Raw genomic sequence first — 25823 nt, 5'->3', positions numbered from 1 at the left:
CTAAGTAGCTGAGGCTGTCTGTGAACCACGATCCTCCGGCTCAGCCTCCTGAATGCTGGGATTACAAGCTTGTGCCACCACGTCCAGCTCCCAGCTTTATTCATTTTGAAACAGGGACTCACTAAGTTGTGGAGGGCCTCAACTAAGTATATGAGGCTAGCCACAAACCCTGATCCTTCTGTCGTAGCCTCCCAAGTACTGGGATTACAAACCTGCCCTACTTTGTCTGGCTTAACACAGGAGATTTCTATTAAGACCTTTTTAAAAAAAAATTTTATTTGGAAACAAGGTCTTGCTGTCACTGAGGCTGGCTTTAAACCCGTGATCCTCCTGTCTCAGCCTCCCAAGTAGTTGGATTACAAGCATGCGTCACCACACCATCTGTCTCCATCTTTTTTGATCTTAGATTGCTAACCACAATTTCATCTCTGACAGCTACAAACAAAACAAAGAAATACCTCCACAACTTAGCACCACATACACACACATAAAATACTTTTTTTTTTTTAGTGGCTCTGGAATTTGAACACAGGAACATTCCACCTCCAAGGTACATCTCCAGCCTTACTTAATTTTTATTCTAAAATAGGGTCTAATTAAGTTGATGAGAGTCTCAATACCTGCTGAGACTGTCTTCAAACCTGTGATCATTCTGTCTCAGCATCCCAAGTACTGAGATTATAAAGTGTGGCAGAATGCCAGCCCCCCCCTCTCTCTCTCTTTTGGTACTGGGGATGAACCCAGGGACCTTCAACCTCTGAGCTACACTCTCAACCCTATTTTTTATTCTTTATTTTTATTTTTGGTACTGGGGATGGATCCCCAGGGGCATCCTACCTCCGAGCTACACCCCCAGCCCTATTTTTTATTCTTTGTTTTGAAACAGGGTCTCACTGAGTTGCAAAGGGCCTCACTAAGTAGGAGCTGAAGCTGGCCATGAACCGTGATCCTCCTGTCTCAGCCTCCCAAATGCTGGGATTACAAGCATGCGCCACCACACCCAGCTTATTCTTCATTTTTTTTTTTTTTGGTGGTACTGGGGTTCCTGGAAGCCCTTCTACCTCCGGGCTACACTCCCAGACCTATTTTTGCATTTTTATTTGGAAACAGGGTCTCCTAAGCCAGCGCGCGCGGCTGGCTTCGAACCTGCGCGATCCTCCTGTCTCTGCCTCCCAAGCGCGGGGATTACAAGCGTGCGCCACCACGCCCGGCTTATTCTTCATATTTTGAAACAGGGTTTCACTGAGTTGCAAAGGGCATCACTAAGTAGAAGCTGAGGCTGTCTTTGAACCTCAATCCTCCTGTCTCAGCCTCCCAAATGCTGGGATTACAAAGCATGTGCCATCACGCCCGGCTCAACTCTTTTTTTTTTTTTTTTTAATCTTAGATTGCTAACCTAAATCTCTGATAGCCACAAAAAGAAACCAAGGAGATAATAGGGCTTGGGGGTGTAGCTCAGAGGTAGAATGCCTCTGGGTTCCATCCCCAGTACTGGGGAAAAAAAAATCCATCTCCTCAGCTGCTTAATGAGTTCCTCCACAACTTAGTGAGACCCTGTTTCAAAATAAAAAGAATAAAAAATAGGATTGGGGCTGTAGTTTGGAGGTAAGGTTCCTGGGTTCAATCCCCTGTACCGAAAAAAACAAAAGAAAAATAAAGTCTATCTGTAGTCAGGTGAGGTGGCACATGCTTATAATCCAAGTACTTTGAGGGCTGAGACAGCAGAATCACAGGTTTGCAGCCTCAGCTAACTTAGTGAGGCCCTCTGCAACTTACTGAGACCCTGTTTCAAAATAAATAAAATAATCCTTGAGTGGTGGTGCACACTTATAATCCCAGTATTTGGAAGCTGGAGAAAGGAGGATAGGGGTTCGCAGACAGCCTCAGCTACTTAGCGAAGCCCTTCACAACTCAGTGAGACTCTGTTTCAAAAAAAATAAAAGACTAAACAATAGTGGTGGGGAGCTTGGAGGTAGAATGCCCCTGGTTTCTAACCCCAGTACCACAAAAAATAAAAAATAAAAAATAAATAAAATTAGGTTAGGGGTATAACTTGGAGGTAAAATGTCTCTAGATTAATCTCCAATACCAAAACCCAAACAAAAGAAAACAAATATGAAATAAAAAATAGAAGCTGAGCATGGTGGCGCACGCTTGTAATCCCAGCATCTGGAGGCTGAGACAGGAGGACTGCAGTCTGCAGACAGCCTCAACTACTTAGTGAGGGCCTTTGCAACTCAGTGAGAAGCTGTTTCAAAAAATAAACAATAAAATATAGGACTGGGAGTGTGGATCAGAGGTAGAATGCCTCTGGGTTCTATCCCCAGTACTGAAAAAAAATTTTTTTAAATGTGCCAAGCATGGTGGAACATGCTTGTAATCCTAGCATTTAGGAGGCTGAGATGGAGGATCGCAGTTCAGGGACAGCCTCAGCTGCTACTTAGTGAGGCCCTTTGCAACTCAGTGAGAACCTGTTTCAAAATAAGGAATAAAAAATAGGGCTGGGGGTGTAGCTCGGAGGTAGAATGCCCCTGGGTTCCATCCATAGTACCGCAAAAACAAAAAAAATGTTTTTATTTTTTTGGTGGCAATGGGGTTCGAACCCAAGGTGACTCTACTTTTGAGCTACACCCTACTCTATATTTTTTATTCTAATTTTTATTCTTTATTTTGAAACAGGGTCTAAGTTACAGAGGTCCTCACTAAGTAGCTGAGGCTGTCTGCAAATCACTATCCTCCAGTCTGTCTCCTGAATATTAGGATTACAAGTGTGAGCCAACACACTCAGCTTTTATTCTTTATTTTGAAACAGGATCTCACTGAGTTGCAAAGGGCCTAAGTAGCTGAGGCTGTCCACAAACCTCAATCCTCCTGTCTCTGCCTACCAAATGTTGGGATTACAAGGATGTGTCATCACACCTGGTTTATTTTTGAGACAGGGTCTCACCAAGTTGGTAAGTCTCACTACTTGCTCAGGCTGTCCTCAAACCTGTGATCTTCCGGTCTAGACTCCCAAGTCCTGGTATTACAAGTGTGTGAGATGCCACACCCTGTTTAGAAATAGATTTTTAAGAGCCAGGCATGATGTCAGCCATGTTCAAGGCCAGCCTCAGCAACTTAATGAGATTCTGTCTCAAAACATGAAAATAAGCCGGGCATGCTTATAATCCCAGTACTTTCTCAGTACGCCTGAGACAGGAGGATAGTGCAAGTTTCAAAGCCAGCCTCAACTACTTAGTGAGGCCCTGTTTCCAAATAAAAAAATATAAAATAGGTCTGGGAATATAGCCTAAAGGTAGAAAGCCCCTGCGTTCCTTCCTCAGTAACACACACACACACACACACACACACACACACACACACCCAAAGAAAGAAAAAAATAGGGCTCAGGGTTTAGCTCAGAGGTAGAATGCCCCTGGGTTCAATCCCCAGTACTGAAATAAATAAATAAATAAACAAACAAACAAATAAATAATATAGGGCTGGTGGTATAGCTCATAGGTAGAACATTCATGGGTTCAATACCTTGTCACCACCAATAATTACCACCACCACAACTAATAAGAAGAGCTAGTCTTGATGGCCCAAGATTGTGATCCCAGTACTTGGGAGGATGAGACAGGAGGATTGCAGGTTCAAGGCCAGCTTTAGCTATTTAGTGAGGACCTCCAAACTTAGTGAGACCCTGTTTCAAAATAAAGAATAAAAAACAGGGCTGGGGTAGAGTTGGGAGGTAGAATGTTTCTGGGTTCAATCTTCAGTACTATAAATAAAAAATTAATAATACAGAATAAAAGTAGGGCTGGGGATATAGCTTAGAGGTAGATTCAATCCACAATACCACAAAAAAGAAAAAATATCCATTTCTAACGCATGGTGCGGTGGCCCACACTTATGCTAGCACTTGGCATCTCCCAGCTCTATTTCACTTTGAAGGGCCTCACTGTGTCGCTGAGTCTGGATGCAAACCTTCAGCCCTCCAGTCCCTCCCTTCCAAGAACTGAGATCACAGGCACATCACTAGGCCCAGCTTCTCAAGCCCTTTTAGTGTGAGGCAGTCTATAAGCTGCAGAGGCTGGCCTCAAATTTGCAACCCTCTTGCTATTGTTTCCAGAGTAGCTGGAATTACAAGTGTGTGTCACTGAGCTCAGGTTCACTGGATTCTTTTTTAATTTCCAGATAAATACATAGCTCTATGGAAAACCTGGGCTTTATGGCAGAGGAGGGGTTGTTTTTTAATTATCTGTCACAGAACCTCTCAGCATTTTGGTCTGTAATCCACCGGATTCATATATACTTGTGTATATATAATAAGTATTTACATATGTGTTGGTTTAGATGTTTTCCTTTGTTTTTTTTTTTTTGTGTGTGTGTTTTTGTGGTACTGTGGATCAAACATAGATGTGTTTTACCATTGAGCTACACCTCCAGGCTTCTTTTTTTCCCGACAATATTGGGAATTTTTTTGAAACAGGGATTGCTGAGGGCCTAAGTAGCTGAGGCTGGCTCTGGACCCAAGATCCTCCTGTTTCAGCCTCCCAAGAATTGGGATTACAACTATGTGCCACCAGGCCCAGCTAACCCCAGACCTTTTTATTTTTGGTGGTACTGGGGGTGGAACCCAGGGGTCTTTCTACCTCCAGGCTATACTCCCAGACCTATTTTATACTTTATTTGGAAAAAGGGTCTCACTAAATTGCTGAGAGCCTCACTAAGTAGTTTAGGCTGGCTTCAAGCCTGAGCGATCCTCCTGTTTCAGCCTCCCAAGTGCTGGGATTACAAGCGTGCCCCACTAGGCCCAGCACCCCAGACCTTTTTTATTTTTATTTTTGTTGTGTTGGACTCAGGTGCATTCTACCTCTGAGCTACGCTCCCAGCCATATTTTATTCTTTATTTTGAAACAGGTCTCACTAGATTACGGAGGGCCTAAGTAGCTGAGGCTGGCCACATACTTGTGATCCTACTGTCTCAGCCTCCCAAGTACTGGGATTACAAGCCTGTGCCACCACGCCAGCTTCTCAGGCCTTTTTGATGTTGAAACAGTCTTGTTAAATTACTGCATGCTTACCTTCAACCTGTAAACTTCCTGTCTCAGCTTCTCAAGTATTTGGATTGACAAGAATATCTGTACTCCTGGTGGTTTACATGTCTTTTGTTTTGGGTACTTGGGAGAGCCTCACTAAGTAGCTGAGGCTGGTTGTGAACCTGTGATCCTCCTGTCCCAGCCTCCCAAGTACTGGATTACAAGCATGCACCACCATCCCTGGCTACAAAATTTTTTTTTGTTTTTTTGTGGTACTGGGGATAGAACCCAGGGGCATTCTACTTCCAAGCAACACCCCCAGCCCTATTTTTTAATTCTTTATTTTGAAACAGGGTCTCACTGAGTTGCAAAAGGCCTCACTAATTAGCTGAAGCTGACTTCAAATCTGCCTAATCCTTTCTCAGCCTCCCAAATGCTGGGATTACAAGCATGTGCTACCAGGCCCAGCTAAACAAAAAAAAATATTTTTTTGTGTGGCACTCAGGATTGAATCCAGAGCTCTGAGCTAAATCCCTAGCCTGATTTTCTTATTTGGAAACAGGGTCTCGCTAAATTGTAGAGGCTGGCTTTCGAACCTGCAATCCTCCTCTCTCAGCCTCCCACGTACTGGGATTACAAGCATGCACCATCAACGCCTGGCTTTACAATTTTTTTTTTTTTTTTTTTGGTGGTACTGGGGGTGGAACCCAGAGGCTTTCTACCTCCGAGCTATACTCCCAGACCTATTTTATATTTTACTTGGAAACAGGGTCTAAGTTGCTGAGAGCTTCACTAAGTAACTGAGGCTGGCTTCGAACCTGCACTATCCTTCTGTCTCAGCCTCCCAAGCGCAGGGATTACAAGCGTGCGCCACCATGCCCAATTTACAATTTCTTTTTGAAGTTTTTTTTGTGTGTGTGGTATTGGAATCAAGAGGCATTCTACCTTTTTATTTATTTATTTTTGTACTGAGGATGGAATCCAGGGGCTTTCTACCCCCGGCCTACACTCCCAGACCTATTTTATATTTATTTGGAAACAGGGTCTAAGTTGCTGAGAGCCTCAATAAGTAGCTGAGGCTGGCTTCAAACCTGCACAATCTTCCTGTCTCAGCCTCGTAATTGCTGGGATTACAAGTGTGAGCCACCAAATCCAGCAGGGGGCACTCTATCTCTAAGCTATCACCCCAGTCCTTTTTTTTTTTTTTTTTTGGTGGTACTGGGGGTGGAACCCAGAGGCCTTCTACCTCCGGGCTATACTCCCAGACCTTTTTTATATTTTATTTGGAAACAGGGTCTCACTAAGTTGCTGAGTGCCTCACTAAGTAGCTGAGGCTGGCTTCGAACCTGCGCACTCCTCCTGTTTCAGTCTCCCAAGTGCAGGGATTACAAGCGTGTGCCACCACGCCAAGCTCCCAGTCCTTTTTTTTTTCCCCTTTTAATGGTGCAGGGGCTTGAACCCAGGGGAATTCTACCTCTGAGCTACACCCCCAACCCAATTATTTATTTTGAAACAGGGTCTCAAGCCAGGTGTGGTGGTGCAAGCTTGTAATACCAGAGCTTGGGAGGCTGAGACAGGAGGATTGCACAGGTTCAAAGCCAGCCCCAGCTACTTATTGAGGCTCTCAGCAACTTAATGAGACCCTGTTTCCAAATAAAATATTAAAAAAAAAAAATCGGTCTGGGAGGATAGCCCGGAGGTAAAGCCCCTGGATTCCACCCCCATTACTACAAAAAAGAAGAAAAAAGAAGAAAAAGAAAGAAAGAAACAGGGTCTTACTAAATTGCAGAGGGCCTAAGTGGCTAAGGCTGGCCATATACCATGTACCTGGATCCCAGTCTCAGTCTCCCAAGTACTAGGATTACAAGCATTTATGCCACCACGCCGTTGCCCAGCCCTATTTTTTTCTTTATTTTGAAACAGGGTCTAAATTGTGAAGGGCCTAAGTAGCTGAGGCTGGCCAGGAACCTTCAATCTTCTTGATTTAGCCTCTCAAATAATGGAATTACAAGTGTGCACCATTACACACAGCTCAATTTTATTTTGAAACACATTCTAAGCTGCATAGGGCCTAAGTTCCTGAGGCTAGCCACAAACCTGCAATCCTCCTGTCAGCCTCCCAAGTACTGAAGGTGAGCCACCAAGCCCAGTCTTTCTTTTTTCTGGTAATAGACGTTGAAGCCAGGAGCATCTAACTCTAAGCCAACACTACCAACCCTATTTTTTTGTTTCTTTTGGGGTGTTGGGGATACTAGGGATTTACACCTAGAGACATTCTACCTCTGAACTACACCTCACCCTTATTTTATATTTTGAAACAGGGTTGCTGGGCTTGCTGACACACCCTTGTAATCCCAAAAGTTGTGAGGCTGAAATAGGAGAATCCTAGGTTGGAGGATAGCCTCAGCAAGTTGTGACACTCTTACCAACCTAATGAGACTTAGTTACAAAATAAAAATAAAACAGGGCTGGAACTGTAGCTCAGAGGTAGAATTTCCCTCAGTTCAATCCTCAGTACAAAGAAAGGAAGGAAAGAAGGGTATAAATTGCTGAGGCTGGCTTCAGACCTACAATCCTCCTGTTTCTGCAGCCCAAGTACTGGGATTACAGGTGTGTGGCATTATGCCTGTCAGATTACATGTATCTTAAAATTTGTTTAGTATATATAATTTCATATCTTGATATTTTTCTACATATTGTACTTTAAAAATATGACTGTGGCCGGGCATGGTGGTGCACACTTGTAATCCCCAGGCTTGGGAGGCGGAGATAAGAGGAGTTACTTTGAAACACGGTCTCAATAGACTTGCTACTAGTTCCTAAGGCTGTCCATGAATCTTCAATCCTCCAGTCTCAGCCTCCCAAGTACTGAGATTAAGGGCAATTCTTTTTTTTGGGTAGTACTAGGGATTGAACCAAGGGGCATTCTACCTCCAAGCTATATCCCCAGCAATAGTTTTTATTTGAAACAGGGTCTCATTAGGTTGATGAGAGTCTACTTGCTGAGACTGTTCTTAAGCCTGAGATCCTCATATCTCTGCCTCTCAAATCCTGAGATTACAGGCATGGGACACCACGCCCAGTTTAGGCCTTGGTTCCTAATAAGGAAAATGGTCAGAAAGTGGAGCTTCAAGCCGGGCATGGTGGGGTATGCTTGTAATCCTAGCATTTGGAAGACTGAGACAGGAGGATCGTGGTTCACAGACAGCCTCTGCTAACTCAATGAGACTGTTTCAAAATAAAGAATAAAAAATAGGGCTACGGGTGTAGCCTGGACGTAGAATGCCCCTGGGTTCCATTCCCAGTACTGCAAAAAATAATAAGTAAATAAGTAAAGCAATAAATAGAAAAAGAAAGAGAAAAAAAGAAAGTTGCATGTGTGAGCCAGGCATGGTAGTACATGGCTAGAATCCCAGTAGTTGTGAGGCGGAGACAGGAGGATCACAGAGTTCTAGGCAATTTAGCAAGAGTATCAATAATTTAGCAAGATCCTGTTTCAAAAGTAGAATACACCTGGGTCCAACCCCTTGTACCCAAAACAAAGTTGAACATTTTCTATATTGCAAAAAATCCATCTATTTGTCGGGTGTGGTAGCACATGCCTGTAATCCCAGCACCTGGGACACTGAGCCAGGAGGATCCCAGATTCAAAGTGAGCCTTAGCAACTTAGTAGGACCTTGTTTTACAATAAAATATTAAAATGGAGACACAGGCTTATATTCTAGTACTTGGAAGGCTAAGACAGGAGGATTGCAGGTTCAGGCCCGAATCAGCAATTTAGTGAAGCTCTCCACAACTCAGGGTGAGAACCTATTTCAAAATAAAAAAATAAGAGCTGGGGTGTAGCTCAGAGGAAGAAGGCCTCTAGATTCAATTCCCAGCAAAGCATCTAGGGCCCAGCTAATGATCCCGATTAACTTTAACTTCCTTGCTGCTAAAGCTTACTCAACTACAGGCCAACATTAAAGGCTAAAAAAATTTTTTTGTTTTGGTGGTTCTGGGGATGAACCCAGGGGCATTGTACATCTGAGCTACACCCCCAGCCCTATTTTTTAGCTTTTTAATTTTTATTTTATTTATTTATTTTTTTGGTTTTCTTGCAGGCTTGGGGATGGAATCCAGGGGCATTCGACCTCCGAGCTACAGTCCCTGCCCTATTTTTTATTCTTTATTTTGAAACTGGGTCTCACTGAGTTGCAGAGGGCCTAAGTAGCTGAGGCTGTCTGCGAACTGTAATCCTCCGGTCTCAGCCTCCCGAATGCTGGGATTACAAGCGTGCACCACCACGCTCGGCTTAGCCTTTTTATTTTTAAAAGGGTCTCACTGAATTGCAAAGGGCCTCGCTAAGCAGCTGAGGTTGTCCATGAACCCCAATTCTCTAGTCTCAGCCTCCAAAATGCTGGGATTACAAGCATGTGCCACGAAGCCCGACTCAAATGGGTTTTTTCCCCTTTTGTTATAGTAGCTGGCAAATCAAATTCTCAATAAGTGTTATCTTTTTTCTTTTCCTTTGAGGATTCTTTTTTTTTTGAGGGTCTGGGGATGGAACCCAGGGGCATTCGACCTCCAGTCTACACCCCCTGCCCTATTTTTTATTCTTTATTTTAAAACCGGGTCTCACTGAGTTGCAGAGGGCCTTACTAAGTAGCTGAGGCTGTCTGCGAGCCATGATCCTCCAGTCTCAGCCTCCTGAATGCTGGGATTACAAGTGTGCACTACCATGTCCTTTGAGGATTCTTACTGGGTTGCCCAGCCTAGTTCTAACTCCTTGGCTCAAGAGGTCCTCCCACTCCAACCAGAATTTCATGCCATTCTTTTTTTTTTTTTTTTGTACTGGAGATTGAAACAGGGACATTTTACCTGAGATACACCTTACACCTCCAGCCCTTTTTATTTTGAAAAAGAGCCTCACTAAATCACTGAGGCTGGCCTGAAACTGCAATCCTCCTGTCTCAGACTCTCAAGTACTAGGATTACAGTTGTATGCTACCACACCCAGCAGTGTTTTTTTTTGGTAGTATTGGGAATTGAAACCAGGGGCATTTTACCTCTGAGCTATGACCCCAGTCCTCCTTATTTTTTATGACAAATTGCTGAGTTTTGCGATTTTGCTGAAGCTGTCCTCAAACCTTTGATACTCCTCTCTCAGCCTCCAAAGTACTGGGATTAAAGACCTGTACCACCACACCCAGCCCCGGCATATAAAAAATTTTTGTGTGTGTGGGTCTGGGGATGGAACCCACGGGCATTCAACCTTCGAGCTACACCCCCTGCCCTATTTATTATTCTTTATTTTGAAACAGGGCCTCACTAAGTAGCTGAGGCTGTCTGCAAACCACGATCCTCCGGTCTTGGCCTCCTGAATGCTGGGATCACAAGCGTGCACAACCCACGCCCGGCTCCCAGGCATATTAATTTTAACACACTTAACTCTAAAGTGAGGGAAAGAAGTTAAATGAAAATCTGTCCCCAGTTTTGAGAATCTCATAGCACAGTTAGGGACACAAAGATGTGTGTTGGCAAGCAAGTAGCATGTCTTAGAAGGCTTCCCTCACCCTGGCATTTTGACAAGTGTGTTCCTAGAGAAACAAAGAGCAGTGACAAACTATATCCTGAGACACAACAAAGTACAGGAATTCTGACCATCCTTTTAGACTTTTCCTAAGCACTCTTCACTCTGGAAGAGTAGGCAATCTCTGTCATTCACTGTTATGCTTGCTCTATTACTGTACGAGGCCAAAGAAATGAATTTATAGGGGGAGAAAGGAGGTAAAAGAACAAATACCAGCCGGGCGTGGTAGCTCATGCTTGTAATCCCAGCATTTGGAAGGCTGAAACAGGATCACGGTTCCTGGACAGGCTCAGCTACTTAGTGAGGCCCTTTGCAACTCAGCGAGACCCCGTTTCAAAATAAAGAACAAAAAAATTGGACTGGGGATGTACCTTGGAGGTAGAATGCCCTTGGGTTCCATCATTAATACCGCAAAAAAAAAAAAAAAAGAAAGAATAAATACTATGAAGACAAGTCCCTTTGCCAGATCAGTCGGTTGGCAGATCACTTGACACAAAGGTATGAAGTGGGTTTAATCCATTTTTTATTCTAATGCCACTTGCTGTCTGATGTTTTTGTGGTTGTTGTTTGGCAATCCCAATAGACAGAAATAAAATAAGCCAACATCAAGAGAAACATTTGATAAACTTTACCAATACTAATAGTAATAATAATAATAATAATTATTATTATTATTATATTTTTTGCAGTACTGGGGATAGAACCTAGGGACATTCTACCTCCGATCGACATCCTCAACCCTATTTTATTCTTTTTTTTTTTTGCAGTACTGGAGATGGAACCCAGGGGCATTCTACCTCCGAGTTATACCCCCAGCCTGATTTTTTATTCTTTATTCTAAAACAGAGTCTCACTGAGTTGCAAAGGGCCTAAGTAGTGAGGCCGTCCTCGAACCGAGATCCTCCTGTCTCAGCCTCCCAAATGCTGGGATTACAAGTGTGCACCACCACGCCTGGCTAACACACCCAACCTTTTTTGTTGTTTTGAAACAGAGCCTCACTAAATTGCTGGGACTGTCCTTGTACTTGTGATCCTCCTGACTCAGCCTGCCAGGTGTATAGCTATCCTTATATGCTACTAAGAGTACAATAATTTTACAGAGAAATGCCTGGTTTGTGTACTGGCAGGCATTCAGATGTGTGGCACAATCAGCCTCCATCACCCAAACTCCAGATGGGAAGAAGGGAAAAAGGACATGCTTGAGTTCCAGATAAGCAAAAACCACACCACAGCTGTGTTCTCCTCCTTCACCTCTTCCCAACAGTCAAAAGAAGAAAATAGATGGGCCAAAAAGGAAGGAGAGAGTTAGCCAGTCCAGAGGACAGAACCAACAGAATTTCCATAGCTATGTGGGACTTGGAGAACCTCACTGATGTACTTTACAACAAACCCAAGCTGGATTCTTTTTTTCTTTTCTTTTCGGTACTAGGGATGGAACCCAGGGCATCTGACCTCTGAGCTACACCTCCAGTCCTATTTTTAATTCTTTATTTTTTGAAACAGGGTCTCACTGAGCTTCAAAGGGCCTAAGTAGCTGAGGCTGTCCGTGAACTGCGATCCTCCTGTCTCAGCCTCCCAAATGCTGGGATGACAAGTGTGCACCACCACGCCTGGCTCCATGCTGGATTCTGAATATGCACTTATAAATGACTCAACACATTCAGATATCAAAAGCAATCCCAGCAGCTGGATATCCTTTTGGTCTCTGTGTACCTGCCTAATCCCAGGTTATGCCAGTTTTTACAATGCCACACTCACTGAAGTGAAGTTTCAGCAGCTGAGGACTCGGGTTCAACAGGCCAGTCTACTTCTTACAAGGGAATACCACAGCTGCTCCATGATCAGCCTCTTTAGAATCTCACAGCACTTCTTTTTCTATTTCTCTTCCTTCATTTTAGGTCCTTCTCTTCTCCTCTGCTCAAGCATTTACAAAGATTATTTAGATAAATGCCATAACCACTTGTCCAATAGAAAGAGCTAAAAGGCCACTGATTTCCATGTGAGAAGCAAACTTAAAGGCAAATGAGATTTATGGTCTCCTAGGCAAAAAGAACTTTCTAAAAACAGTAGATATGCCATGCATGTTGGCATACACCTGTAATCTCAGGTACCTGAGGAGCCTGAGACCGGAGGATCTCAAGTTCAAGGCCAGCCCTGGGAACGAAGTGAGACTCTGTCATAAAATAGGACTGGGAGTCAGGCATGGCGGCACACACTTGTAATCCCAGCATTCGGGAGGCTGAGACCGGAGGATCGCGGTTCACAGACAGCCTCAGCTACTTAGTGAGGGCCTCTGCAACTCAGTGAGACCCTGTTTCAAAATAAAGAATAAAAAATAGGGCAGGGGGTATAGCTCAGAAGTGGAATGTCCCTGGGTTCTATCTCCAGGCCCACAAAATAAATAAATAAATAAATAAAATAAAATAGGACTGGGGATATAACTCAGTGATAGCGAGTGCTTCTGGGTTCAATTCCTAACAAAAAGTATAGGAAAGCCGGGCATGATGGTGCACGCTTGTAATGCCTGAACTTGGGAGGCTGAGATGGGAGGATCGCAGGTTCAAGGCCAGCCTCAGAAACTCAAGAGTCCCTCTGCAAGTTAGTGAAACCCCTGTTTCCAAATAAATAAAATCTTCCTACTATATACCTTGGAGGTAGAATGCCTCTGGTTTCAATCCCCAGTACCAAATAAATAAATAAATGAATAGGAAAAAAAGGGGGAAAAATGAAAACAGCAGCTATCAGAATGGTACTTTGCATATTCTGTAGTTCAGGCTTTTGACGTATAAAATGGGACCAAACACCTATTAGTTTAGCCAGGCACAGTGGTGCACATCTATAATTCCAGCTATTCAGGAGGCTGAGGCAGAAGGACTACAAGTTTGAGGCCAGCCTCATCTCTAGTACCTAGTACAAAAAAAAAAAAAAAAAAAAAAAAAAAAAACCTTGGAGAAGTACTGCAATAAATGAACTTATTTTTGTGTCTATGGTGCTGGGGACAGAACTCAGGGACTGCCTCTGAGCTACACCCTCCCACCAGCCCTATTTTATTTTATTTATTTATTTTTTGGTGGTACTGGGGTTCCTGGAAGCCCTTCTACCTCCAGGCTACACTCCCAGACCTATTTTTACATTTTTATTTGGAAACAGGGTCTCCTAAGCCAGTGCGCGCGACTGGCTTCGAACCTGCGTGATCTCCTGTCTCTGCCTCCCAAGCACGGGGATTACAAGCGTGCGCTACCACGCCCCGCCCTATTTTTTTTTTTTTTTTTTTTGAAACAGGGTCTAAGTTTCAGAGTCCCTGGCTAAATTGCTGAGATTGGCCTTGAACCTAAAACTGTCCTTTCTCAGCCTCTCAACTACTAGAATTACAGGTATGTGCCACCAAGCCCAGTTCCTTCTACAATGGGATTTTTTTTTTTTTCTTTTTGGTGGTACTGGGGTTCCTGGAAGCCCTTCTACCTCCGGGCTACACTCCCAGACCTATTTTTACATTTTCATTTTTGGAAACAGGGTCTCCTAAGCCAGCGCGCGCGGCTGGCTTCGAACCTGCGCGATCCTCCTGTCTCCGCCTCCCAAGCGCGGGGATTCCAAGCGTGCGCCACCACGCCCGGCTACAATGGGATTTTTTTAAAGGGGGTCACAGAACAGGGGCATTCTACCTCTGAAATATACCCCCAGCCCTATTTCTTTGTGGCACTAGGAATTGAACCTAGCGGTATTGTACTTCTTAGCTACACCCCCAGCCCTATTTTATTTTTATCTTGAAATGGCCTAATGTGTAGAGGGATTCACTAAGTAGCAAAGTCTGTCCTTGAACCTGTGATCTTCCTGTCTCAGCCTTCCAAGTACTGGGATTACAAGCATATGCCACCATGCTCAGCTCCTACTTTTTATTCTTTACTTTGAAACAGGATCTAAGTTATGGAGGGCCTCACCTTGAGGTTACTGAGACTGGCTGCAAACCCATGATCGTTCTGTCCCAGCCTCCCAAGTACTAGGATTATAATCATGCACCACCATGCCTGGCAAGAGATTTTTGAAGGCTAAAACTTCTAAGCAACCCATTGAAGAATTTCTCCAAATGGTTAGTCTGACACTGAAGAATAAGACATAAGAACCAGGTTTGTGAACCGCAAGATCAAAGTGGCCCGGCGTGGTGGAGCACGCTTGTAATCCCAGAATTTGGGAGACTGAGACAGGAGGATCATGGTTCACGGACAGCCACAGCTACTTAGTGAGGCCTTCTGCAACTCAGTGAGACCCTGTTTCAAAAACGAATAAACCGGGCATGGTGGCGCACATCTGTAATCCCAGCATTCGGGAGGCTGAGACAGGAAGATTGTGGTTCGCAGACAGCCTCAGCTACTTAGGGAGGCCCTTGCAACTTAATGAGACCCTGTTTCCAAAATAAAGAATAAAATAAAAGGCAGGGGGTGTAGCTCAGAGGTCAAATGCCCCTGGGTTCCACCCCCAAACCCACCAAAAAAAAAAAAAAAAAAAAAAAAAGCTAAAAGTGACAAAGGAAACAGTGGGTAATGACCAGTGCATGTTATTTCTAGAGAAGTGGGTTGGTCCAGCATTTTTTTCCCCCACTACTGGGAAAGGAACCCAGAGGAATTCTACCTTTAAGCTATACCCCCAGCCCTATTTTTTCTTCTTTATTCTGAAAGTGTCTCACTGAGTTGCAAAGGACCTCACTAAGTAGCTGAGGCTGAGAACCCCGATCCTCCTGAAAGTGAATGCTGGGATTACAAGTGTGCGCCACCATGCCTGGCCTGGCCCAGCACTATTTGAAGATGAATCATAAACAATTACCACACTTCCTTTGCTCTCAAAAGGGGGCAAGTTGAAGCCCAGAGTGGTCAGGCATGTGCTAAGCAGGAGGATCACAGGTGTAAGGACAGCGTTAGCCATTTAGCAAGATCCTCAGCGACGTAGTGAGCTGAGACCCTGGACCAAGATGACAAGCTGGGTGGGCGCGGCGGCACAGACCTGGAGTCCCAGCACTTGGGAGGCTGAGACAGGGGATCACAGGTTTGAGGCTAGCCCCAGCAACTTAAGACTCTCAGGAACTTAGTGAGACCCTGTCTCAAAAGTAATAAAAAATTAAAAGGATTGGGCCCTGGGTTCAATCTCCAGTACCACAAAATGAAGCATACTTCTAACTTCCTTCATCCATTAAGGAAATAGATGGGAGGCTTTGGGGTGAGCAGGCACAGCATGCACTACTTTATTTCCATGTCCTGATATCAAGCTCCTTTCCTACTTCTTCATACAGCCCTTCCCTCCTTCCCAGCATTATTCTCTAACATACGGTTCCTTTTGTGTGGTTCTGGGGATGGAACCCAGGGGCCTTCTACCTCCAAGCTATACCCCAGCCCTATTTTTTAATCTTTATTTTGGATCAGGGTCTCGCTGAGTTACAAAGGGTCTAAATAGCTGAGGTTGTCTGTGAGCCAGTATCCTCCTGTCTCAGCCTCCCAAATGCTGGGATAACAAGCATGTGCCACCACGCCCTGCTTAACACTTTTTTTTTTTCGTGGGCCTGGGGCATTTGACTTCCGAGCCACACCCCCTGCCTTTTTTTTTTTTTTTTTTTTGGTGGTACTGGGGTTCCTGGAAACCCTTCTACCTCTGGGCTACACTCCCAGACCTATTTTTATATTTTTAAATTTGGAAACAGAAGCCGGGCATGGTGGCGCACGCTTGTAATCCTCACACTTGGGCTGAGACAGGAGGATCACACAGGTTCGAAGCCAGCCTCAGCTACTTAGTGAGGCTCTCAGCAACTTAATGAGACCCTGTTTCCAAATAAAAATATTTTTAAAAAATGGTCTGGGAGTATAGCCCAGAGGTAGAAGGCCTCTGGGCTCCGCCCCCAGTACCACAAATAAATAAATAAATTAATTAATTAATTAATTTAGAAACAGGGTCTCTCTTTAGCCAGCGAGATCCTCTTGTCTCCACCTCCCAAGCGTGGGTTTTACAAGCTTGCACCACCACGCCCGGCCCCCCTGCCCTATTTTTATTCTTAATTTTGAAACAGGGTCTCACTAATTACAGAGGGCCTCACTAAGTAGCTGAGGTCGTCTGCAAACCGTGATCCTCCGGTTTAAGCCTCCCAAATGCTGGATTACAAGCGTGCGCCACCACGCCCAGCTTAATATACACTTTTACTAGAGCTCAATGACCCATACTTGGAAGCCAGTGCACTTCTCAAAGCTGAGAATGGTTTTCCATTTTGCTTCTAACCCCTACCTATGTTCATAATAATACATGTACACACACATATATACATGTGTATGTATGTGTGTGGTGGTAGATGGGACTGAATCCAGGGGCACAATTCTAGCCCCATTGTGTGTGTGTGTGTGTGTGTGTGTGTGTGTGTGTGTGAGTGAGTGAGAGAGAGAGAGAGAGAGAGAGAGAGAGAGAGAGAGAAAGAAAGAGATAAATATTAGGGATTAAAACCAGAGGTATTCTACCTCTGATTTATACCCCCAGCTCTTTTATTTTTTATTCTGAAACAGGATCTTGCTAGGTTACTGAGAGCCTAAGTTGCTAAGACTGGTCATGAACCTGTGATCTTCCTCTCAGCCCCCCAAGTACTAGGATTACAGGTGTGCACCAATATGTCAAGCTTGAGAGCCTCACTAAGTAGCTGAGGCTGGCTTCAAACCTGTGTGATTCTCCTATGTCAGCCTCCCAGGTGTTAGGATTACGCCCGGCTATTTTTTTTTAAAACGGGGTCTCAATAATTTACTAAAGGCCTCACTATGCTACTGAGGCTGACGTTGAACCTGTGATCCTCTTATCTCGGCCTTCCAAGTACTGGGATTACAGGTGTGAGTAACCACACCTGGCTATATATGCATCTTGTGTGTGTGTGGCAATGGGGATGAAACCCAGGAGCATTCTACCTCTGAGCTACTACACCCCCTATTTTATTCTTTTCTTATTTACTTATTTTTTGTAGTGCTGGGGATTGAACCCAGGGGCATTCTACCTCCTAGCTACACCTCCAGCCCTATTTTTTACTCTATTTATTTATTTTATTTTGCAGTATCGAGGATGGAACCCAGGGGCATTCTACCTTTGAGGTACACCCCCGCCCTATTTTTTTCCCCCAGCTCTGGGGACAGAATCCAGGGGCATTTGACCTCTGAGCTGTACCCCCTGCCCTATTTTTTATTCTTTGAAACTGGGTCTCACTGAGTTGCAGAGGGCCTAAGTAGCTGAGGCTGTCCGTGAACTACAATCCTCTGGTCTCAGCTTCCCGAATGCTGGGATTACAAGCGTGTGCCACCATACCCGGCTCCAGCCCTATTTTTTATTCTATATTTTCAAACAGGGTCTCACTGACTTGCAAAGGGCCTCACTATGTAGCTGAGGCTCTCCACGAACCACAATCCTCCTGTTTCAGCCTCCCAAATGCTGGAATTACAGGCGTGCGCCACAATACCCAGCTACTCTTTATTTTGAAACAGGGTCTGAGTTGCAAAGGGCCTCATTAAATAGCAGAGGCTGTATGCAAACTGCATTCCTCCTGCCTCAGCTTCCCAAATGCTGGGATTACAAGCGTGTGCCACCACGCCCTGCTCTTATTCTTTCATTTTGAAACAGGGTCTCACCAAGTTGCAGAGGGCCTTACTAAGTAGCTGAGGCTGGCCGAAAACCTGGAATCTTCCTGTCTCAGCTCCCAAGTACTGGATTACAACATGCACTACCATGCCAACCTATCTTAACAAGTATCTTAACAAGTGCTTAACATGCCAGTCTGATTTAAGTGTTACAACAACCCCATGAGACATTACTATTTTCCCTTTTCACAGATGATTAAACAGAAGCAGAAAGAAGTTAAACAATCTGTCCAAAGTTGTGCCATTAGTAACTGGCAGGTAAAGATTCAAACCCAGTCTCTAGCGTTTGTAACTATGAGTAGTGAAAATGTCTAACTCATGCTCATTCAGTTTTGTGAACTCTACTGGTCAAGGCAGAGTCCAAAATTAGTTCTTCACTGTTCTAAGAGGAAGAAACTAGTAGATCAATTGTTGCAAATCTTCCTGTAAGGTTCACCTAGAAGCCTTACCTAAGAGAATATGACCAGATTTGACTAAACCTTTCCAAACAGCCTTGGGGCACAGCCAGGATGCTCCCAGGCTATTACAGCACAGGAGGCCAGTGGGAGGTAAGGCAGGTTCACTGGAAAAGACTGAGAATCCCTGGCCTATTCTATCCCTAGGTCTCTTAAAAGCTAAACTTGCTGAGCGTGGTGGTGCACACTTGTAATCCCAGCATTCAGAGAATCGCAGTTCATGGACAGCCTCAGATACTATTTAGTGAGGCCGTTCGCAACTCAATGAAACCCTGTTTCAAACATAAAAAGGACTAAAAAATAGGGCTGGGGGTGTAGCTTGGAGGTAGAATGTCCCTGGGCTCCATCTCCAGTACTGCAAAAATATAAATAAAAATAAATAAACAAGCCAGACATGGAGGCGCACGCTTCTAATTTCCGTGCTTGGGAGGCGGAGACAGGAGGATCGCATTGGTTCGGAGCCAGCCTTGCTGGCTTAAGAGATCCTGTTTCCAAATCAAAAGTATAAAATAGGTCTGGGAGTGTAGCCCAGAGGTAGAAGGGCTTCCAGGAACCCCAGTACCACCCCCCCAAAGAATAAATAAATAAATAAACAAACAAACTTAGGGCTCGGGTTGTAAATCAGTAGTGCTTACACAGTATGCACAAGACCACTGGTTCGATCCCCAGAGCTGCAAACAAAACAAAAAACTCACAACAAGCCTACTTAGCCATTCTATACATGGGAAGGGGGTATTGGGAGTTGAAATCAGGAACATTCTACTTCTAAGCTATGCCACTAAACTTTTTTTTTTTTTAAACAGGGTCTTGCTAAGTTGAACTTCACAGTTCAAGGCTCCCTCGACAATTTAGGAAGAGTCTATCTCAAAAATTAAAAAAAGAGTATATGGTCATACTTCCCTAAACATCCAATCTCATAAAAAAATAAAACAGGAGGATGGCAAGTTTGAGGCCAGCCTGGGTAATTTAGTGAAACCCTACCTCAAAAAGAAATAAATTAATTAATAAATAAGACTGGGAAGCCGGGCGTGGTGGCACACGCTTGTAATTTCAGCATTTGGGAGGCTGAGATGGGAGGATCACGGTTCGCAGACAGCCTCAGTTACTTATGCCCTCCGCAACTCAGTGGGACCCTGTTTCAAAATAAAGAATAAAAAATTGGGCAGGCGGTATAGCTCGGAGGTCGAATGCCTCTGGATTCCATCCCCAGACCCACCGGAAAAAAATAAAAATAAAAAAAGACTGGGAGCTAGGAATGGTGTGGCACATGCTTATAATCCCAGTACTTGGTAGGCTGAGGCATGAGGATCGCAGGTTCACAGCCAACCTCAGCAATTTAGTGAGGCCCTCTGCAACTTAGTGAGACACTGTTTCAAAATAAGAAATAGCCAGGTCCACTGCAGGCTTGTAATCCCAGCACTTGAGAAGCTGAGACAGGAGGATCGCACAGGTTTGAAGCCAGCCTCAGCTACTTAGTGAGGCTCTCAGCAATTTAGTGAGACCTTGTTTCCAAATAAAGTATAAAATAGGTCTGGGAGTATAGCCTGGAGGTAGAAAGGCCCTTGGGTTCTACCCCCAGAACCACACACATACACACACTCACACACACAAATAAGAAAGAAAGAAAGAGAGAGAGAGAGAGAGAGAGAGAGAGAGAGAGAGAGAGAGAGAGAGAGGAAGAAAATATGTCTGGGAGCTAGGCAGTGTGGTATACACTTGTAATTGCAGTTCCCTGGAGGCTGAGACAGGAGGACTGCAGGTTCGTGGCTAGCCTCAGATCAGGTACTTAGTGAGGTCCTCCACAATTTAGTAATATCTGTTTCAAAATAAAGAATAAGCTGGGCGTTATGGCGCACACTTGTAATCCCGGCATTAGAGGCTGAGACTGGAGTAGCTGAGACTGGTATCGCAGTTTGCCGATACCCTCAGCTACTTAGGCTCTCCGCAACTTAGACTCTGTTTCAATATAAAGAATAAAATGTTTCAATATAAAGAATAAAAAGTATGGTGGGGGGTATAGCTCAGTGATAGAATGACCCTGGGTCCCATCTCCAGACTCAGCTCCCCAAAAGGATAAAAAAATTGGGCTTGGAGCTGGGTGTGATGGCACACACTTATAATACCAGTACTTGGGAGACAGAAACAGGAGGATGCCAGGTTTCCGGACAGCCTCATCTACTTAGCAAGGCTCTCTGCAACTTAGTGGGACCTTTTTTCAAAAATAAAAGAATAGCCGGGCGTGGTGGCGCATGCTTGTAACCCCAGTGCTTGGGAGGTGGAGACAGGAGGATCGCACAGGTTCGAAGCCAGCCTCAGCTACTTATCTGAGGCTCTCAGCAACTTAGTGAGACCCTGTTTCCAAATAAAATATTAAAAAATAGGTCTGGGAGTATAGTCCGGAGGTAGAAAAAAGCCTCTGGGTTCCACCCCCAGTACAAAATAATAATAATAATAAATAGGGCTGGGGATGTAGCTTGGAGGTAGAATGCCCCTGGTCTCTATCCCCATTACCACCAAAAAAAGGGCTGGGGGCATAGCTTTGAGGTAGATTGCCCCTGGGTTCAATTCCCAAATCCCTCACCCCCAAAAAATGTCTGGGAGTATGACTCAGAGGTAGGATGCTCCCTGGTTCAATCTCCAATACTAAATAAATAAATAAATAAATGAAACACACAAGCAAGAAGCAAGCCAGCCGGGCGTGGTGGTGCACACTGTAATCCCAGCATTTGGGAGGCCGAGACAGGAGGATCCGGGTTTGCAGACAGCCTCAGCTACTTAGCTACCCAGTGAGAACTAATTTCAGAATAGAAAAATAGGGCTGGGGGTATAGCTCAGAGGTAGAATGCCCCTGGGTCCCATTCCCAGTGTCATACACACACACAAAGATAATAAAGAAAGAAAAGAAAGAAAGAAAGAAAGAAAGAAAGAAAGAAAGAAAGCTTTAAGCCAGAATACCGAGATTCAAATCCAGATTCTAGTCACTTACTAGTTGAGTGACCTTAGGCAAATTACTGAAATCTGTTTCCTCTATAAGATGGAAATATTTTAATGGAGATCATAGTACTTATTCACTAGGACTATTACAGACAATAAATGAGATAAGGCACTTAAAGATACTCAGCAAAGTACCTGGCAGAGAATAACTAGTCAATAAATGTTAGCTATTAATATTATATATACCTCTCTAAAATTCAAGAAAGTCCTCTGTGTGGCTTCAAAAGAAAAAGAGCTTGATGGGAAAGAGGAGAACAAAGATTAAGTAATCATTGTAGAAATAGCAACTGAATCTATTGTCCTACATAGAAAATGGGGTACATGCAGAATTAGCACAATACACGAGTATACCCCATCCACAAACTCTAGCAAATTGTCCTTTTCTCTTCTTTTTTTTTTTTTTTTTTTTTTTGGTGGTACTGGGATTGTCCCCAGGGGTATTCTACCTCTTAGCTATACTCCCAGCTTTATTTTATTCTTTACTTTGAAACGGGGTCTCATAAGTTGCAGAGGGCCTCTCACTAAGTAGCAGAGGCTGGCTATGAATCTGCAATTCTCCTGTCTCAGCCTCCCAAGCACCAGGATTACAAACATGCACCACCACACCTGGCTTGTCTCCTCCTCTGGGGAAGGATCTGAACTCTTACCTGTCTTTAAAAAGTGGAGCTCAATGCAAGTGCTGAGATATAAAATCACAATGCCAAGGTATAGAAAAACACTAAGGTAACAAATCTTATTGCTGCCATTTCCAAATTTTGCAGCTAAAAAAACACATACACAAATAAAGGGTTGAGAAATCAATTTCAAAGATAGTTTACCATCTTGGTACTGTATTTAATGCAAAACCCTAGATACTTTGCAGATGGCATCAAAGTAGAATTCATCTGGTTTAGGGCAAATATCCGTTGCATTAGTATGCCTATTTTATGTTATAAGGCTATTAAGCTGACCAGACTAAGATCTAGGATAATTTGCAAACTTAAAAGACCCTACCATCAATTGGTATATACCATTACCCTATTTATGGCATACTGAGTAAATCTAAATTAGGACTATCCTAAAAGGGCAAGTCTTCAAAGGCTGGCCCAGGAATCCCCTAACTCACGAGACTAGCCTGGATCTAATCTCAGCTGGTCAGGAGGAAACTATTTCCACTTGGGAAGTTAGAAGGCACTAGGTCTCTTGGTGCTATTATAAATGCATACAGACAATGGTAATAATTATTCTGTATCTTAAAATCTCAAGTGCTAAACCCATACATTTCCTTAGCATTCCTAAAACAACTCCAATAACATGGGTATGACAGTCACATCTCAATGATCCCTAACTGAAAAGGCATAGTGGGATCATTTAAATTCTTGGAGAATCTGCCAACAGGGTCTGTTCCCAATATCCAGGAAAACTCTGGCCACAGCCCAGAGAGCAAGAGGCCTACAAGTATGATACTGACAATGTTTAAGATCAAGGATAATGGACTTCCATTCACTTCCAAGGTAGAGATTATTTTCATTGGCTTATTTCTGGTTTATTTTCTGGAAAGAAAAAAAAAAAAGTCTTTGCTCCACTAAACCCCCTAATTGTGGTGACCAGTCTCGGGCACAACTAGGCATCAACTTATTCTGGGGCTGGTCTTGGAAGGCCTTCTTCAATTACCAAGGCACTACACCACCTTCGTCCTCCACCGGGAAAGTGGACGGTAAAAGCATTTTGGAAGAATGCCCAAGAAAGGAAAAAGCTGACCGGTTTCCTGAGGGTGTCTCCATCCCTCCCGGCTAGTATGTGGTGACTTCCTACCAAAGGCCACCAGGGGAGTATGGCCAAACCCAGCTCTCCGACACTGCAGGAAATGTTTCCAGCCTAAAAGCCACTTGTAGGATTATCGGATTCATTCTGGGCACTGCTGCCAAGTGATGCCCCCGCAGTGCCAACATCCCCCTCGGCTCTTTGTCCCCACGTTGCCTGGCCCTGCCCTAGTGCCTGGCTCCAGCGCCAGCCCCACCCTGGGGCCGAAGCAGTTCCCCTTCCCCTGGGCTGTCCTCCCAAGGCACACCCAGAGGCCCGGGTCAGCGGCTCCTCCTCCCGCTCACACTGCCGCTCGCCGGTGGGAACGCGCCTGGGCAGTCCCTGCCAGGGTCGTCCCGGCCCTCTGCCCACGTCCCTCGTGGGGGTCCGCTGGCCAGGAGCAGCCGGCACGACTCGGCTGGGGTCCGCGGCCCTCACCCCCGCCCGGGGCCTCCCGTTCCCTCCGTCCCTCACCGGGCGGAGGCTGAGCGGGCGATGGTGGCACGGGCGGGCGCGGGCCGCTGCTATTGATGATGTAGTGCGAGACGCGCGAGTTCTCGGAGACGCTGAGCACATAGTCCCCGGGGCTGGTGCTCGAGTCCCGCACCAGGAATACCCCGTGCCGCTGGCCCTGCAACAGCGCCACCGCCTCCTGCCGGCTCAACCGCCCCCAGTACCAGCTACTCCGCTCCTCCGAGTCGAAGTTGCCCGCCATGGCCGCCTCCGCGCCTACACGCTGGGCCGCCGCCGACGCGCGCGCCCCTCCGGCCCCGGCGCCCGCCGCCCAGCGGACCGGCTCCGGTCTCAGCCTCGCAGCAGCCCCCGAAATGGCGACGGCGGCCGCGGGCCTTCCCCACCGGAAATGACGCGCTTCTCGCCCCAGGGAGGCTGTCGGGAAGGGGACCGCCGCCCGCCATTGGGAGAAGGGCAGAGGAGCCGCGCGAGCGCACTGCGCATGCGACCCCTGGGCGTCGCCGCCCGGCTGGGACTGGGGCCGCAGAGCCTGGGGAGGCGGGGTCTAGAGACGGGGCGGGGCTTCGGCTCGCTGTCTGCAGAGATTCCCGTTTGCTGGGTTGGGCAGAAGGGCTCCAGGTCTTGGACATCTGGAACTCACTATTAGTGACACTCATCCAGGTATTGGAATAGAAGCGTTGCATGGAAGTGCGTGCCTGTAATCCTAGGATTTGGCAGTCTGAGACTGGAAGATTCCGGGTTCGAAGCCCGCCTCAGCAATTTAGCAAGGTTCCCCAGCAATTTAGTGAGACCTTGTTTCAAAATTTAAAAAATAGAGCTTAGCCAGGTGTGGTGGCACATTCCTATAATGCTAGTGAGACTCGTCAGCCTAGCAAAGCCTTGTTTCAAAATAAAAATAGGAGCCAGGCGTGGTGGCGCACGCTTGTAATCCCCGCGCTTGGGAGGCTGAGACAGGAGGATCACATGGGTTCGAAGCCAGCCTCAGCTACTTAGTGAGGCTCTCGGCAATTTAGTGAGACCCTGTGTCCAAATAAAATATAAATAAGGTCTGGGAGTGAAGCCCAGAGGTAGAAAGCCTCTGGGTTCCACCCCCAATACCACCAAAAATAAATGAAAAAATAAAAAAAATAAAAATAGGCCGGACGTGGTGGCGCACGCTTGTCATCCCAGCATTTGGGAGGCTTTCTACCTCCGGGCTATGCTCCCAGACCTATTTTATATTTTATTTAGAAAAAGGGTCTCACTAAGTTGTTGAGAGCCTCACTAAGTAGCTGAGGCTAGCTTCAAATTTGTGCGATCCTCCTGTCTCAGCCTCCCGAACGGGGATTACAAGCGTGCCCGCCACCACGCCCGGGTCCAGACCTATTCTATACTTTATTTGGAAACAGGGTCTCATTAAGTTGCTGAGAGCCTCATTAAGTAGCTTAGGCTGGCTTCGAACCTGTGCAATCCTCCTGTCTCAGCGTCCCAATTCCTATTTTATTTTTGTTTCCAAACAGGGTCTCACTAAATCGCTGAGTCTCACTACTTGCTGGGATCCTACTGTCAACCACCATGCCCATCTTATCCTGGAATTTTTAATTTATGGGCCTGTGTCAGATACCTGAAAAGTAAGCATCCATCCAGGCATGGTGGCATGCACCTGTAGTCCCAGCTTCTCATGAGGCTGAGGTAAGATTTCTTGAGCCCAGGAGTTCAAGGCCAGCCTGGGCAACTTAGACCCTGTGTTAAAAGTAAAAAATGCAGCCGGGCATGGTGGCGCACGCTTGTAATCCCAGCATTTGGGAGGCTGACACAGGAGGATCCAGGTTCGCAGACAGTCTCAAGTACTTTGTGTGGGGAGCCATTAAGGTCTTCCCCTTATCTTTACTAAAAGCA

General features: G+C 45.3%; 1 protein-coding gene across 1 annotated transcript in view; it reads right to left on the bottom strand.

Moving 5' to 3' along the window:
- CRK (CRK proto-oncogene, adaptor protein) overlaps positions 1 to 24186 on the bottom strand; it is a gene marked incomplete at its 5' end in the record, with an annotated part of 36119 nt that extends 11933 nt beyond the window's left edge. Inside the window, one exon of the mRNA XM_080712913.1 lies at positions 23946 to 24186. Within this exon, the coding sequence (XP_080569039.1) occupies positions 23946 to 24186 (241 nt within the window). The remainder of the gene's footprint in view (positions 1 to 23945) is intronic.
- Between the last annotated feature and the right edge of the window lie 1637 nt (positions 24187 to 25823).

The sequence above is a fragment of the Muscardinus avellanarius genome (assembly GCF_963383645.1).
Source record: "Muscardinus avellanarius genome assembly, chromosome: 16".
Classification (NCBI taxonomy): domain Eukaryota; kingdom Metazoa; phylum Chordata; class Mammalia; order Rodentia; family Gliridae; genus Muscardinus; species Muscardinus avellanarius.
Note: the sequence above shows the minus strand (reverse complement) of the source record. Positions and strands in the feature narration are given on the sequence as shown.